Raw genomic sequence first — 14,579 nt, forward strand, 5'->3', positions numbered from 1 at the left:
TTGCCAACTTTGAAAGACAAAACCTTCTTCAGCTATATTTATTATTTATCTATCGAAATGAACATAAACTAACAAAATTTGGGAACTCATCTTCAACAATTTATGCTTCCTCCTCAACAAACAAAACATTGATATGCTTAATTTTAGTTTTCAACGGATAAAGCAAACAAAAATCTCAAATGGAAAAAAAGCACCTATATATATCTGGCTTTAGATAAAGAGGGTGTCGACCATCAATGTCCCAACACCTCAAAAAATTATTTATTTTAATCAGATAAATGGGGTGCCAGCCATCAATATCCCAACACCCTAATTTTTTTTAAAATAATATAAAAGGGTTGTTAGCCATCAGTGTCCCAACACCCTAATTTTTTTAAAATATTGGTATAAATATATGCCAGTATGATACGATTTGAAAAAAAATACAAGGGTGTTAACCATCTAGTGTCAAAATCATTGCCTAATGATTGTGTCAAAAGAAAAGGGCTGTCGACCATCTATTCTCCATTACCCAATTTATTGTTCATTCTAGGTCATTTAGGTGATTATTTCTGAATCAGTCATTTACGTAAATAATTAATTTTTTTCGGATCATTAGGGTAAAATAGAATTAGCCTTCTCTTGGCCACCCTTAGTAGAGGCCGATGGTTGCGTATGAAATTGACTACTCAAAGTCCAAAATTGTTTCTATGAAATAAGATATAGATGCTACATAAACATCATGTTTTAATCGTTGAGCATCTTACACGTTTCGCCCATATGGCGAACATGTAAGGTTAGGATGCCTTGAGAATCCAAAATATTTTTCCACAGTTGTCAAACCCTTTTTTAAGGATCCGTGCTTCATAACTGGAAAAAGGAGCAGCTTGGAAAATACATGCTGCTCCGCCAAAGAAAAATGATAGAGAGTTAATCAAAATGAGCACTAAATATTTTACAAGAGGTTTTCTCTAAATTACTGGTATGACTATTGAAATTGTGAGCATTAACATGTAGGTTTCAGATTTAAGGGTAGTATTGAGTGATTTAACTATTGTTCTTGAGAAACGGTTCAGCCTAGTCCATTCTTTGAAAGAAATTTTTACGGAATCCTTATCTACCAAAATTTAAATATTTACGAAAATAGTGGTTTTGGAACCATGATTCCAACAAGAGAGTTAGGATTTTAGTATTTATTTAATATTTACGAGTATTTATTAGGGTCATATTAAAATTTGGTTAAGAAATTTTAATGTTTAGTTAGTTAATTAATTAAAAATGACTAAATTGTAAAGGTTGCAAAAGTGATTTTCTATTAGTTAAATGAGTTAAATGGCTATGGATAGGTAAATTAATGAACTTAGATGATAAATATACCATATGTAATGTTAGTGGACAATTATGGGTATGATTTTGTTATTTTATAAGTTAATAACCTAAGGGTAAAGTGATAATTAAATAAATAAATCTTAAAATAAAAAAAGATTAGTATCATCTTCATTAGTTTTCTTCTCCACCTAATTTTAAGAAAAAAATCACCATTGCTATAGCTTTAAGGTTTGGCCAATTCTAGAGCTTGCATGTAAGTGATTTTAATTTTGTTTTTAGTGATTTTTATGTTTTCGAGTTCGTAGTAACTTAATTTAGCTAGCTCGAGGGTCGATTTGTAAAACTATTAAAAGTTTAGAGACTTTCCATGAATGGTGTTGATTATGTTTTGAATTTGGTTGATAGAATATAAAGCTTGGTTGATGATTAAACTTATTTTGTTAAGTGATTTTTGATGATTTTGTGTTTAGGGACTTGTTTGAGAAAATAGTAAAATTTATTGATAATAATGTGAAATTGTGGAAAATATGGGCTGTTTGTAAACCTACTAAAAATCTATTTGCATGGTTTTTAGTTAAAAATGGTAAATTTGTAAGTTTTGGATTTACGGACTAAGGCTCCGTTTGTTTGGTGGAAAATATTTTCCGGAAAATATTTTCCACCTTTTCCAGTGTTTGGTTGGTGTAAAATGAAATCCTAAGGGAAAATGTTTTACAAACACGGGTAAAAAAGGCCCCAATTTATGTAAAATGTCTTACCGATTTGGAATCAATAAGACATTTTCTGATTTTTCTAGCGTTCTCCCTTCTCTATACTCTCGTTCTCCCTTCTCCTCTCTACACCGATCTGGTTTTGTTCTCACGTTCGTTCTCCCTTCTCCCTTTCGTTCTCCCTTGATTTGGTTTCGGGCTCCTTTTCCCCCTTGATTTCTTCTTCTTTTTATAATTTGATTTGGGGATTTTCTGCTTGTTTTTGTCTGAGATCTTGCTTGGGTTTTCTGCTAGTTTGGCTGTGGTGTTTGGCTTATCTTGGGCAGACTTTCTTCACAGACTTGCTTGGGTTCTCTTTCGCTCGCTCTATCTCTAAATTTCTTTGGTGGATTTCTCTTGGCGTGGCGGTGTTGTTGTTGGTGTTCTCTTTGTGAACAATCTCGTCTTCACAGATTCATTATCTTATCGATCTGCACCTAACTTGTAAGTCATTTTTCTCTCAATCTAAAACCCTAAAATATCAATTCTGCCCTTCGATCTTTCTTAGATCCATAATTTATCTCATCCAGTTTTAATTATACAAATTTGATGATATATTGGGAACGTTCTCTTTACGATTACTTTAAAATGTCTTGAACTAATCTCCATTATGCATTACATTTTTCTTGCTAGTTCGTTGGTTAATTTGACACGTCTCATTACTAGTTTTAGCCCAGGTTCTGTTACGTTTTTCAGCATGTCTACCCCATTGATGTTAGTTTTGTGAATCGGTTTCTTGTCCATAGTTAGAAAGATTTTGGCCCTTGTTTATGCTAAATATCACCTCTACTCTCACTGATCTGTGCGTGCTTTTTTTTGTTTGATTTTAAGTGTATTTTTTAGCAGATCGAAGCCTGTTTCACTGTTTTTGATAAATGTGTTGTTTTTTATTTTTCTTTTAATTTTCAGTTTTTGATCGGAATTCTATGTTTTTCTGTTTGTTTGTCACTATCTCGTTTACTAACTCGTTGAGAAAATGATTTCTACTTCGATTTTGTTTTATTATTCTGTTTTGCACGTTCTATTTCGTGCAATGCTTCATCGTATCCATGTTATGTTAGTCGTACTCAGATTTGTATATATGTATATGCATCTGATAATAATATGTTCAAAGAATTACAACATTTGATGTTGAAGAACAAGAAATTAGCTTCTTCGTTTTCTTTCTGTTTTTGGTTTAAGTGATTATATTTTATGCATTAGCGATTTAGCTTATCATAGTTTCCTTTTCTTTTTTTTGGAATGTTTAGTATTTTTTTTCTCCATTTTAGTACCCAAAAAGACTAAAGTAGAAACTTCTTATTATGCTTTAAGTCTAGCATTACGTAAGCAGGGTTTGTGGTTCATGTTTTTAAGTATCTGTTTTACCTTTGTTCTCCAGAGCAGTTGAATATTTGTTTCACAGTTACATATATAGGAATTTGTGGTTCATGTTTTTAAGTATATGTTTTAAGTATCTGTCTTACCTTTTGCAGCCATTTTTTCTCTATCAAGCCTTCCCTCCCAAAGCAGGCCAAGGTGAGGATCTTTGACTAGTTGTGAGAACTGAAAGAAAAGCTGGTAAATGAAACTTGCATTTGTGCCGTAGAGCCTTATTTAGAGGCATAGCTTTTAACACGCTCTTATATAGAAAATAGTCATAATTGAGCATAATGCAATTTCAATTCAATATTTCATTTCATTTATCAAGGTTTCAGTTTCATATATGGCGGTGCTGCATTGTTGATATTATCCCAATGATGCTAAAAGAGAATGGGGTAGAGCTAACAAGAACAAATTCATAGCATGTGGATGGTTTTAAATAGTTGTGCACACACTTTGAGTGTAAAACTGCTTCATGATATGGTTGTGGAAATATTGTGGGTTAAGCAAATGGCACAGTTTCTGTTTTAATGTAGTAGGTTGTACATTGGTTTTGGTTGCATTTCTTGATGGATGCCGTTTGAATAATAAATTAGAATAACTAAGATTTTTTCTTACACCGATTTTAATTTTGATTCGTATAGTGTACATTGACTAAAACATTTCACCCCGACTAATGCACGAACAATACGAAAAAAATTATTTTTTACCAACTTTAAAATTTTTTTATTAACCAAATTTAAAATTTAAATATTAAAATTTAATTTTAAGTAAGGTTAACGAGCAACTTTAAAAAAATTAATAAGTAAAAAAATTAAATAACAAATAAACTCAAAAAGAAAAAATTCTAAATCTTTTGGAACATAATTCTGTGTTTATCTTTTTATTAAGCTTTCATTTTATGGATTATTCGGTTTTCTTTTATCTTTTTTATGGATAATAATTTAATTAAGAAACAACATAATGAAATATGGATTATTCGTTTTTCTTTATTTACAAGTAATATATATCAAAATCTTTTACGAAAAATCTGATTAGTACATCCTCAAACTAGAATCTAGATATCAAATTGGTCTCTATAATCTAGATTTTAAATTGGTCTCTATAAATTTTGATATTAAAAATTATAACTTATAATGTGATTCCTTTAGTTTTTTTAGAACATTAATATCCGATTATTCTTTTTTCTTCCAATTATAACTTATAATGTGATTCTTTTTTCTTCCAATTATAAATATATTAATATTTATTGAAGTATTGATACAAAGAAAGTAGTTTAATTTCTCAATAAATTATTAATGCAATTATAATTAGCTTGATATGTATGTATGCACTTTAGTCATGGTAACTTTTAATATGTGATCTTATAAAAATTTTGGTAACTTTTATTTTGTGTAGATGGATCGTAATAAAGAAAGGAATGCAATTGTCGGGGTCGTGGCTTCAGTCTTAGCTTTTGGGGCTCTTTGGATTAAAAAATTAAAAACTAGGAAGGAAATTGCTTCTAAGCTTCGTGTGAATCGAGATAATGAAAGAGAAAATTATATTAATAGTATTTTATATAGTGGTGACCAGCATTGTATTGATGTGATAAGGATGAGACCGATCGCCTTTTTTTAATTTATGTGATATTCTTAGTGTGAATAATTTGTTACAATCATCTAAAGCTGTCAATATTAGGGAGCAAGTAGTTATATTTTTACATATAATTGGTCATAATGTAAGGTTTCGAGTGATTGGATCTAGATATTATAGATCAACTGAGACAGTTCACCGTTACTTTAGGGTTGTCTTGAGAGCTATTTTGAAATTGTATAGACTAGTTATTAGATTACCTGATGAGTCAACTCCTAGTGAAATTAGAAACAATCCAAGGTTTTATCCTTATTTTAAAGATTGTATTGGAGCATTAGATGGAACTCATAATCGTGCATCCGTTCCACTTAGCATGCAAGGAAGATTTCGTAGCCGTAAAGGGGGGACGACACAAAATGTATTGGCTACCATTACATTTGATTTGAAATTTTCCTATGTTCTAGCTAGTTGGGAAGGTAGTGCACATAATTCTCGTATTTTAAGTGATTCACTTTCACGTCCAGGAGGATTAAGAATTCCGGAAGGTAATATTTATCATTAAATAGGAAATAGTTTTAATAAGCTCATAATTTATTAGTATTAATTATGTATTGTAAAATTGTAGGTAAATATTATCTTGCTGATGCTGGATATGGCATCCGAAATGGATGTATTACCCCATATCGTGGTGTCCGATATCATTTAAAAGAGTTTGGTGCTGAATGGCCTGAAAATGCAAAAGAACTATTTAATCTTCGTCATTCATCATTACGAATCACTGTTGAACGTGTTTTTGGGATTTTGAAGAAATGGTTTCATGTATTAGATGCTGAACCATTTTGGAATTTTCAAACTCAAGTAGATATAGTGTTGGCTTGTTGTATCATTCATAATCATATAATGGGAGTTGATCCTAGTGATTTACTTAATCAAGGATTATACGAGGCGTCTGAGTCTGATTTGATAATACCAACTCTCATGGAGTGAGAAGAAAGACAATAAGCAAGAGAATGGTCTGCTAAGAGAGATGAAATTGCACAAACTATGTGGACTGATTATATGGCTAGAAATAGGGGTGAGCAAAACTCGATTCGACTCGAAAAAATTGAAAAAAAAATTCAAATTTTGAGTTAAACGAATCGAGTTATTCGAGTTAATCGAGTTATTCGAAGCAACTCGAATTTCTTTTTCGAATTTTGAGTTTGAATCGAATTGAGTTTTCAAATTCGAATAACTCGAATAATTTGAATAATTCGAATAATTCGAATATCAAACTATAATATTTTACATTTTTACCCTAAACTCCTAAACCTTTTTACTTTTCCCTCAAAAATTTTACTCCTTCCCACTTTCCCCCCAAAACTTTTACTCCCCTCCCCTCCAAACCCCCAATCTACCCAAAATCCATTTCCCACCAAAATTTTACTCTCCCATTTATTTTTTCTCAAAATTTTACTCCCAAAAACCCTCAAAACCTTTTATTTTCTCCCAAAATTTTTACTCCCTCCCACTTTTCCCCTAAAACTTTTATTCCCTTCCCATCCCACCTCCCATCTACCCCAAACCCTCCCCCCTCCAATTTTTTTTTAATATTTTTCCTTCAAAATTTTACACCCCCTATTAACTTTCCCTCAAACTTTTATTTGCCAAAACTTTTTATTTTCCCCCTAAACTTTTACTTCTGACCCTTTACCCTCAAATAAAAAATCAAAATTATCTAAAAAAATTCACTAAACATAAATAGTAATAATTTTATTTATATCTACTATTTATATTATTAAATTAAATTTCACATTTTATATTATTTATATTATTTCTATTATTGAATTGTTTAGTCATATTGAATATTTATATTAAAATTGAATTATTAATTATGCCATAAAATATTCGTGTTAAAATTTTATATTGGTATCAATTTCACATATTATTTTTAAAATAACTTTTATTAAAAAATCATATTTTTACATTTAATATATTTTTAATTCCAAAATACATAGTGACAAGAATCTGAAGATAATTGAAACAACTAAGCAAGCAAAAAGCTAACCAATATATAAAAAATTAATAAATAAATTATAAGGTGATGAAAGTTAATAAAAAATTTCATTAAGGTGGACAAATTTTATTACGATGGGTGACAGTGGTTACAAGGACCCAAAATTATTTTTTAAAATTTAACTCGAACAAATATATTCGAATCGATTCGATTTGAATTCCATCTCACTCGACTCGATTCGAGAAAACTTCAAATAAAGTTAGGATGATAAAATGAGATTCGAAAACTCGATTAACTCAAAAATTTTCGATTCGATTCGATTCGATCGAATGCTCACCCCTAGCTAGAAATATTTAGGTTTAGGGCTTAGGGTTGTTGTTTCTATGTTATGTATGTTTTAGTATTAAAATTTTTTGAATGTTGTTTTTGTAAATGTTGGTTGGATAATGATATTGAAATTTTAGTTTGTTGGATTTTGATATATGTCTTAAATTTGTTAGATATTGATTATGTTTTAAGCTTGTTGGATATTGAATTTATTATTATGTTTTAAGCTTGTTGGATATTGAAATGGTTGAATTTATTTTGTAGAATGGGTAAGGGCAACAAAGAAGGGACCTCTAAGCAATTCAGGTAGACAAAACCGATGGAACATGTTTTCCTTGAAATTCTAGCAGAGGAGGCTCGAAAAGGAAATAAACCTTCTAATACTTTCAGAGCAGTTTCTATTAATCGAGTTGTTGACGCCATTTCTGAAAGATTCCAAGTCCAATGCGATGCGAAGCAGTGGAAAATCATTTGAGGACAGTAAAAAACCAGTGGCAGATTATATGCAAAATTCAAGGTGAAAGTGGTTTTGGATGGGATGATAACATGAAAATGATCACATGTGATAGAGCGACATATGATGCAGCAGTGATGGTAATATATGTATATATATTTTAAGCATATTTCAATTGTTTTTTACTTGTTATTCTAATTGTGTATAATATCCAACAGGCACACAAGAAGTATGAACCATTTTTGAATAAAAGCATTGATCATTATGATGAAATGGCTGTGGTTGTTGGCAAAGATATGGCAACAGGGAGTTTTGCCAGAACATTTGCTGACATAGATTTGGGTGATGGTAATGAAGATTCAATGCCTGTAGACTGCAACAATGAAGAGGCTGAAGAGGTAAGAACAAATGTATCTTCATCTGGCACATCCAAACGTAAAAGAAAAAGTGGTCACGAAAGTCTCATTGATGAACAAATTAAATTTGTGGGTGAACAACTTGGCAAAATTGCTAATGCTTTGGAAAAATTTACTACCGATAATATATCACAACTTTACGAACAAGTGATGTCGATGGAGGAAGAAGGATTTGATGAAGACTTCTTGTGTTCTGTGCTTGATTATCTAGGGAATCATGAATCAGAGACCAAACTTTTTTTAGTTAAAAATAAGAAGCATAAAAAGATTTGGCTTCAAAAATTTTCTCAGGGTTGAAGATATTGATACATTTATGTGGTGTAATATTATGCACTTGGACAATGTTCTTACTATGTGGTGTACTATTAATTATGTATTTGGATATATGTGGTGTAATATTATGCACTTGGACAATGTTGTTACTATGTGGTGTACCATTAATTATGTATTTGGATAATATTATTATTTCTAGTACTCATTGTGGTTTCGAAGCAATTTATAATTATTCAATACTTGTTTTTTTAACACAATTACAAATAATTTATTTGATATTAGTTTTTTTTCAATTTATAACGATTAATATTGTAGCTTAATAATTGAGTATTATTATAATTAAATCATTGCAATATATGTAAAAACAATTTTTTAATATATATTAATAAATATATATTAATATATGTAAAATATATGTAAAAACAACTTTTCCGGAAAATATTTTCAGGAAATCTGCCAAACAGCAGAAAATATTTTACACAGATTTACCAAACAGCAGAAAATATTTTCCAGTAAATCATTTTACAGAAAAGTAAAACATTTTCCAGAAATCATTTTACGGAAAACATTTTACTGCCAAACAAACAAACCCTAAATTGTACAAAAGTTAAAATGTTAGGGTAATTTTGTAAATTCACATTAAATGGGTTATAAGCTAGAACTAATGATATTAAGCCATTTGAATTATTTAATTGAATGAAATTGTTATTTAGATCAAGATATACAATAACTAGACTTAAATCGAGGGAAAACGAAAGTCTCAGATTAGTTCTTGACTTTGTTGTAACAATCGTTGTAATCGAGGTAAGTTCGTATGAGTATTAAACATTAATTATTATTTGGATTCTATGTTAATTAATGTTATGCTAGATATAATTTAAATTGATAATAATACGATGTTTTGGGTATTGGATGGTTTAATAGTCCCGTTTGAACCTCGTGAATACTTAGGATACAAATGATATGTCATTGGGGATTATACGATTTTGGGTGCTGGTCCTAGATGTCCTACCGATGGTTGAGGTCCTACATTTTTTGCAATTTCTCCACAGCTCGTATGAGCAACATCGTGTAGCTAACATCCTGACCTATAGCTCGTGTGAGCAGAATGTATAGCTAACATCTCGATCCATAGCTTGTGTGAGAAGACCTATTTCACAGCTTGTGTGAGCATTATGGATATGATTATAGTTACATGTAAAGGCATAGTTTGTGTGTGAGCATTTCCCGAGTATCCGATGTAATTCTATTTGGTTCAACGGCTAATTAAGGTATAAAATGGAAAGTTATATGTCTGCATTGGTTTATGTTAATGAGCATATGAAATGGAAAAATATGGTATATGTAATTGGATTGAAGAGGGAACTAATTGAATATGTGATGAATTGATTGTATATTGAAATTCATTTCATGACATATGCCATGTTTCATAGGTTGTTATATTTTTAAGTATATCTACTAACTATGTGAAGTATGGTAGATAGGAAAGTAAAATATCCATATGATCTAATGAACATTGTTGAATGGTTTATCATTTTATGTTCGGTAACTTTAAGTTTTCTTTATACGAACTTACTAAGCACTAGTTGCTTATGTAATTGCTTTGTCTGTTTTGTAGATCATCAAGAAACTTGTTCGGTTGGAATTCTTGTCGGAGTGTCATCACACTATTCATCCATCATATTGGTATTTTTTTGGGTATTTTGTGTAATGGTTATAAATGGCATGTAATAGGAGTTTTAATTATGCTATTTGGCCAATGTGATGTGGTTATGTTTCTTGTGTATATGTTTTCTTTTTGACTTGTAAATGTATAGGTAAAGACATGTCTTGTAGTCACTTTTAAATGTATTGTAAGTATATAGCTTATTACTTGTTAATATGTGAATGAGGTAGTTCAATGATGTATGGATGAGTGTGAATGTATGTTTAAGGTATGAAATGTAGTTTTGAATGAATTGAATTGGTATGTGAATTAAGATGCCTTTTGATGGCATATTGGTTAGACATAGGATGGATATTTGACATGTTTTTGGTGTTTTGAAAGTGCTTTTAACCATGTGAAATGTGCTTTTAACACATGGGCACCCCACATAGCTGTGTCTCATTACTGTTTTAAGTGCAGGTTTCACATGGTCTATGACACGGCCGTGTATCTTAAGTCAGTATGTAACATAGCCTGCGACACGACAGTGTGGCCCTATTTTGAATACCTACACGGGCGGACACATGGGTTGCGACACAGTTGTGTGTCCATACTTCGAATGTCTACACATTCTGGGTTAAGTCACACAGCCTGGCCACACGACCATGTGACCCCTATTTCTAAAATTTTCAAGTTTTTCAAAAATTTTATATTTTGTTTCAAATTGATCCCTAAATGTTCTCAAACTATTTTAGGCCCCCGTAGGCTCAATTTAAGGCCCGTAAGTTTATTTTTACTATAATTAAATGGATTTATTAAATGTTAACTTTTGAATTGCATAATTTTTTCTGTTTTAAAGTTGAATGTCTTGATTTGTACAGCAATACACCATAACCTTAATCCGGTGACGAAGATGGGTTAGGTGTTACATCAAACATATCCTAACCTTTTACTAAGTTCATACGGACATCATTTTTGTATATACATCATTATGAATCCCTGTATCTGAGTGCATAAATCATTTTCATGTCCTATAATCAATCAATTTTCATATATATACTTTATTCTATTACATAATAACCAATAAACACATGACATTTCAGTTTAGTCCACAATTAACCAAACATGCCAACTTTACTAAAATTCTAATTATATCTAGACATTTATATATATGAAATCAAATACAAAATAGAATAACTAGTAAGTTCCATATGAACTTACCTGTTCAAAATGTGAAAATAGTGAATACTTTAGGGACTAATCTGTAATTTTTGCTTTACCCCTATTTGCTCCACTTTGATCCAAATCTTGATCTATATAATTATTTTATATACAAATCAATAGAAATTACTTTTATATATAGTCATGCTATGCATGATCCTATAAAAATTTAATTTTCCCCTAAAATTTTACATGTTATTCAATTTAGTCTCTGAACTTGTGATAAGCATAACTTTTGATTCCTAACTTCGGATTAAAATCTGATTTCATATATCCTCATTAGGAACTTTATAGTTTCTATTTCTAACATAATTTCAAGACTAATAAATTTATTAAATTTGTTCCCTAATGTAACAAAGTTAACAATAAGCTAAATTAACTTTACAATCTAGTCTTTTTCATATTCTAGACTTAAAATCTATCAATTTCAATTCTAATTCTTTAAGAATTCAACAATGATAATTTTTTAAAACTTTAACAGTTTTACAAATTGGTACATGGGTTATCTATGTCAAATTCCCATGATATCAAATCTATAAAAATTCATGAAAAATGACCTAATTACCTTAATTTATCCTTAGTCGAATGCTACAAATCTTGGGAGGATTTTTCTTTGTTTTCATTAATAGTAGATGATGCTTGAAGAAAAAGATAGTGGAAATTTCCACTATCTCAACCCTTTTATACTTTAATTAATTTAAGTAATTTAGTTTAATTACCTTAATTTCGCTTAATTAACTTTAATTTAATTTTTAATTATTCTTAATAGGATACGAAACTTACATCCAGTAATTCCCCTCTATGCATGGTTTAATTGCTATTTTGGATATTTGGTTAATTTCTTTTTAGGTCCCTAAACCTTTAACCAATTAAAAACCTATAGCAATTAGACTTTTACAATGTTGTCCCTGGGCTTTAATTAACTATTAATTCAACAAAATTAGTGAACCAATCTTGAATATATTTTTATTTTATCCCCATAAATATTCATATTTAATATTTATGGACTCAGTTTACGGAAGTTCTGAAATTATATTTTTCTGTATCATTGAAAAATCGAGCCGTTACACTACCTTAACTACAAATTTTGTGAAAACATATATTAAGATTGGAGCAAGGAAGAATGTAATCTTCGCTACTAGCTCTACTACTCGCAAAAGAAATCACAAAATTATTAGGACTCCATGGATGGGTAATTTAGATATCAAACTACCAAAGGATTTTATGAAATCCTTCCTGGTCCTTTATTTGGAGACTAATAATTAAGAGTTGTTATGTTTAGTTTCTCGCTTGTTTTATGAAATGTTAGTATACTTTTTATTTATTTTTATGCAAAATTATATTTGGGGGTTTTGAAAATGTTGTTAAACTTTTTTTCTCTATTTGTTTTACATAAGTACATTAACTATCCATATTTTTTTAAAATAAACAAACATATAAATATGGTATGCAAGATTATGAGTAATTTTACATCGAGCGAAAGTTTTAAGACATCTGTTATCTTGTAACAAAAGTTTTGCATAATAAAAGAAGTTAGTGACAACCAAACATATCGATATGGAATTGATTATGAAACTCGATGAACTTTTGGTTTCATATTTTATGGATTGTCATTATTAATATTATTTGGGTTTGTGAAAAAAAAAGTGTACATTGGGCATTAATAAGTGCATAATGTCTCTTTATAAAATAATCTTGTTATAAGATGACAACGGCTTTGAAAAATATAATTGTTAAGCTTAACAAATGTGAAAAGCCTAATGGGGAAAACTTTGAAATATGGAGTATGAAAATCTAGTATGTATTAAAGGAACAAGAGGTTCATGAGGTTTTGAACAATGTTCTGTAAGATCTTGAAAATGGGAACACGACCCAACATAGAAAGGATTGAGAGGATTATGATGCCTGAAAAAAATCCATTGCTGGCATTATGTTGATAAATAGTATGGACAATGACATTATGCATGAGCTCAGAAAGCATAGATAATAAAAGAAATGTGGGTTGCTTTTAAGGTGAACTTTGGTGGCACATTGGTTGCTAAACTCATGGAACTCACAATCAAATTTGACACTTATTCAATCATTACCTCATAGTTGGGAGCATATAAAAGTGTACCTTACCCACAATGAGAATATCAAGACGCTAGATGATGCTTCCTCAACATATTCAACTGGAAGAAAATCTTATTAAGGTAAATAACCCTAATACTTATATGCATACGTTAAGAAAGAGTTCTAATGCAACATCGAGTACCAAGTGCAAACCATATAGTGAGTAGAACACGACTAAAGTTAAGTGCTTTAGCTATAACAAGAAAGGTCATTATGCTCGTGAGTGCATTGAGCCAAAGAAAACTTAGGTGCCATAGACCATGTAACCAGAGACTAAAATATGTTGGTGGACTTATATCAGATTCCATTGGGAACCAAATGGATTTATGTAGGAAACAACACAAGTGTTAAAGTTAAAGGCATTAGCACTAGTAAGTTGAGTTTGCATTGTGGAAGACCCTTGATCCTGCATCATGCATTATTTACTCCTGCGATACGATAGAATTTGGTATTAGTAGTGTAACACCCCTTACCCGTATTCGACACCAGAATATGGTACGAGGCATTACTAGAACACATACACTTGTAAACGTATTGAACCGAGTTATAAAATTTCATCTAAATTAAAAATTTCAAATTATTAACATACTTTTATAATTCTTCACTATATATCCTCAAAATATTATATTCATAATAAATCGGGCCTACTAAACTATAATACCCCGAAAATTTCTACAGTAAGAAAAGTAAGATAATATCTCTGATATAGTAAAATAAGGAAATAAAGTGATAAAAAGGGTAATTTTGAGTTATGTTAACATTGGGAAGTATATTATGAAATATTAATTCAAGACAGGATTAAATCGTAAAAAGGAGAAAAGTTTTGTTGCCCAAGAGTAAATACTCAAAATTTGAAGGGTTAAAGTGTAAATACGAAAAATTGGAAGGACCAATGGTGTACATATTTTAAGGGTGGAATGATCTAGAAACTAAGGAAAACGGATGGATTAGGACCAAATTGAAAAAGGTGAAGAATTTTGAGGGACTAAATCACAATTTTACCAAATTAAGTGATGACTTAAGGATGAAATTTTAAAAGATTATAAAGGGAAAAATGGTCAATTAGAGAGAGAGAGAACTCTAGAAGGTAATGATAATGTTGGTGATATTTTTATTAATTAATTAGATAAATGTTATTTAA

General features: G+C 30.2%; 1 protein-coding gene and 1 long non-coding RNA gene across 2 annotated transcripts; both read left to right on the forward strand.

Annotated features, from left to right (window-relative positions):
• Window positions 1-2,176: 2,176 nt before the first annotated feature.
• LOC107956827 (uncharacterized) lies at window positions 2,177-4,036 on the forward strand. The gene is made up of 2 exons (XR_001700273.2): window positions 2,177-2,501; window positions 3,533-4,036. It is a non-coding gene; the product is annotated as an uncharacterized lncRNA (long non-coding RNA).
• A 1,449-nt stretch (window positions 4,037-5,485) lies between these two features.
• On the forward strand, window positions 5,486-10,281 carry LOC121216084 (uncharacterized). Its single transcript, XM_041091382.1, has 5 exons — window positions 5,486-5,539; window positions 7,582-7,911; window positions 7,990-8,430; window positions 10,079-10,146; window positions 10,278-10,281. Exons 2-5 carry the CDS (start codon window positions 7,762-7,764, stop codon window positions 10,279-10,281), a joined length of 663 nt encoding a protein of 220 aa, XP_040947316.1. The 5' UTR covers window positions 5,486-5,539; window positions 7,582-7,761.
• The last annotated feature ends 4,298 nt before the right edge of the window (window positions 10,282-14,579 follow it).

Source organism: Gossypium hirsutum, chromosome D04 (genome assembly GCF_007990345.1).
Source record: "Gossypium hirsutum isolate 1008001.06 chromosome D04, Gossypium_hirsutum_v2.1, whole genome shotgun sequence".
Classification (NCBI taxonomy): domain Eukaryota; kingdom Viridiplantae; phylum Streptophyta; class Magnoliopsida; order Malvales; family Malvaceae; genus Gossypium; species Gossypium hirsutum.

Coding starts and splice junctions, on each gene's coding strand:
- LOC121216084 (XM_041091382.1), top strand. CDS start 7,762: ATGCGATGCGAAGCAGTGGAAAATCATTTGAGGACAGTAAAAAACCAG. Junction 7,912..7,989: donor CATATGATGCAGCAGTGATG/GTAATATATGTA, acceptor AATATCCAACAG/GCACACAAGAAGTATGAACC. Junction 8,431..10,078: donor CAGAGACCAAACTTTTTTTA/GTTAAAAATAAG, acceptor TCTGTTTTGTAG/ATCATCAAGAAACTTGTTCG.